This window comes from Halyomorpha halys, unplaced genomic scaffold, assembly GCF_000696795.3.
Source record: "Halyomorpha halys isolate HHAL.00 unplaced genomic scaffold, Hhal_1.1 Scaffold265.1, whole genome shotgun sequence".
NCBI lineage: Eukaryota > Metazoa > Arthropoda > Insecta > Hemiptera > Pentatomidae > Halyomorpha > Halyomorpha halys.
In genome coordinates, this window is record NW_027107765.1 from 523,421 (window position 1) to 526,297 (window position 2,877).

Sequence of the window (2,877 nt, forward strand, 5' to 3'; positions counted from 1 at the left end):
TATAAAAATGGTTGATCATATGTGAGTTGAGAAGTGAACTTGGGTTGCACTCAAGAAAACAAATTAAAAACAGTTTAAACAATTCATATTTTGACCCAGATTGCTGGTTTTCATCAGGGTTAACAGAAAAAGATACAAAGTAGGAGAAACTAATGTAAGATTATAAAAGTGATGTACAAGCAAAACTAATATAAAAGTGTGAGTACAAAAACACATATATATAAAATGTGATGATTGCAGAAATCTAGTCCGGCTGGTGGTCAAGAAAGGTTAGAAATAAAAGAAAAACTATTAATTTGTAACCAACGTTTTCTCCTAATTCTTGTCTACGGCCCAGTCTGATGAAGTCCTGCAAAGTGGGGAAATAGTTTTTCACTGTTTTTGGGAAATAGTTTTTCTACTATTCTTTTTACCTTTCTTGACTGGCATCTGGACTATCTTCCTACAATACTTTAAATTTGTTTTGATTTGTTCAGGTTATTTTTTAAAATAGATTACAATTTGACTTCATGATTCTTTACTAACTCTATTTGGTAACCCTAAAATTTCAATAGACCAGTGGAGTAGTTTTAGATAATGAGAAGTTTTTTAGAATAAGGGAACAACAACATAGATAGGAAAGTAAAAAGATGAAATATTTGTAGATTTTTCCGATCTACTATAATTCATATGATAAAGGTATTAATTGATAATAGATCTTCAACTGTGAGAATATCGGAAGAAATACATTCATATTTAACAGTTTAGAAAAGTTTAAAATATACATTATAATGTAACAGAGAACTGCACAGGGTGACAGTAAAACGAGATGATTTCAAAAATAAATTACTTATTAAAGGATTAATTTTTATTTTGGCCTACATATGTTTGAATATTCAGTTTCTATTTCATTTAATATCAAAATTTTATAAAATGAATAAATATAGTTTAAGCTTACAAATTTGTGAATATTATTGATACATTATTTTTAATATTTTTTCTTCCATAGTATACTTATACATACTATGAATGTAAATATCACACAGTCATTATGTACACTCTACAGTTTAGCATAGATAGGCTCTCAATATAGTATTAGTCAATCAGTCTGGCCGACTCTGTTACTGAGTTCAGATCGTTATGAAAGTGGACAGACGTTTTCTACTTTCCCTGGCTCATACTCCACAAGGACAACACTAAGTTTTTACTCATTGTGGGGGCACCCATCTTTCATTCATAAACACAGTGATAAAGATAATCTTTTTATTTTGTTGCTAATGACATTATACTTCTCATGAACTCACTTTGGTCTCGTTTTTATTTTGTTTTGTTTTAATATTAAATTTGTAATAGTTTTTAAGTTTTATTAATTTTTTTTTTTTTTAGTTTTTTTTTATATACATTTTTATTTTCAATGGATTTTATTTTATTATTTAAAATTTATTTACAGTATAATCTCCACAAAATTTGAAACTTCTTTTCTCTATATTTGTAATATGGCCTAGTAAAGGTCCTTTTTGAACTCCTACCCACCCACTGTTCCAATTTGGGATATATAAATATTAAGTACAAGAATAAGTAATTTAACAGTTTATAAAAAAAACAAAATATTTTCTATATTAACACAACATTCCCCAAGAGGTTGACTTGAAAGCCTATAGGTAGGTGGTGCTGTAGTGACAATGATGGCTAATGATCCACAACCATTTGCTTTGGTATAACATTTAGTTTACAATACTTTGAACCATTGTTTGTGATGATTCAATAATATTTATTACTCTATACCCACCTTCCTGTAATTTAAAGGGTTCACCAGTATAATAACATTATAATCATATAATGGTATATAGATAATACTACAATCTCATTGTATAATAAAATGAGATTCTAAGTATTAAAAGCTGTACTGTTAAAATAAAATATATTATAAAGTAAACAAATGTTTATTACTTTGCATATTTTTCAGTTGTTTAGAAATCACCATGTTCTCTCTTTTCATATTTGAAATTGTTCTATTTAATTTTATTATCGTTAGTCTTGTTTTCTTCTCTTCATGGGCCATATCTTTCATTTGATGATAGAGGTATTGCGCATCTTGAATAGCTTTATGCTTTCTTTTATCAGCACTGATAATCCTATTAAGCCATACATCTCGTATTTTATCAATTCCAGAAGACTTCTTTTTTATGACATCTACAGTGCCAGTTTGATTCTAAAACAATGATGAACATAATTTGTATTTAAAAATTTAATAGATACAGGCTTATCATGCAATAGGATAAATCAAATTATTACTTTACAAATGGATTTCAGCCGTTTGTGTTCTTCATCTAGATTAGAATATTTTTTTTCTCCAAATTCCAACCGTTCCTTCAATTCTTTGGTCAGTTTAGCAAAGGCTTCATTCTCATGGGTTTGTTCTCTGTTTATTTTCTGAAACAGAAAAATACAAATCTTTCCTTCTATATCATTCACTATTAATAGCTTACTATGTATATGTCTATAGAACATTCTAAGAAATATTAAAAATTGTAAAATAACAATTTCTTAAAATTCTTATCTACGAAGGCAGAATCCTAAAAATAATTTTTAGTCCTGTCAGAGAAAGCAGGGTCGACGAATGTTGAATACTCACCTCAACAGATCCATTAGGCTGCAGATCATTGCACAAATGGATGAAGATGAGGCACCCAAGAGAACTTCATGAGAAAAGGTGAGTTTATCTACCAAACATTAGATTGGAGGACTCGGTCTAGGTAAATGCTCTTGCTTTAAGTTTGGAACTAGAGAGCTGCAGTAATGGATCATGACAACTGGTGAAGACTTTTGGAAAAGGCCCAGTCTCAGAAACGGGACATAGCATTGTGTATATGTGTGTATGTGTATATAGAGTATATA

At 29.1% G+C, this 2,877-nt stretch overlaps 1 protein-coding gene across 1 annotated transcript in view; it reads right to left on the reverse strand.

The window, feature by feature from the left end:
* Window positions 1-2,877, reverse strand: part of LOC106680526 (cilia- and flagella-associated protein 58) — a 42,815-nt gene that overhangs the window by 29,003 nt on the left and 10,935 nt on the right. Inside the window, exons 7-8 of the mRNA XM_067046082.1 lie at window positions 2,275-2,412; window positions 1,930-2,191 (exon numbers count right to left, since the gene is read on the reverse strand). Of these exons, the coding sequence (XP_066902183.1) occupies window positions 1,930-2,191; window positions 2,275-2,412 (400 nt within the window). The remainder of the gene's footprint in view (window positions 1-1,929; window positions 2,192-2,274; window positions 2,413-2,877) is intronic.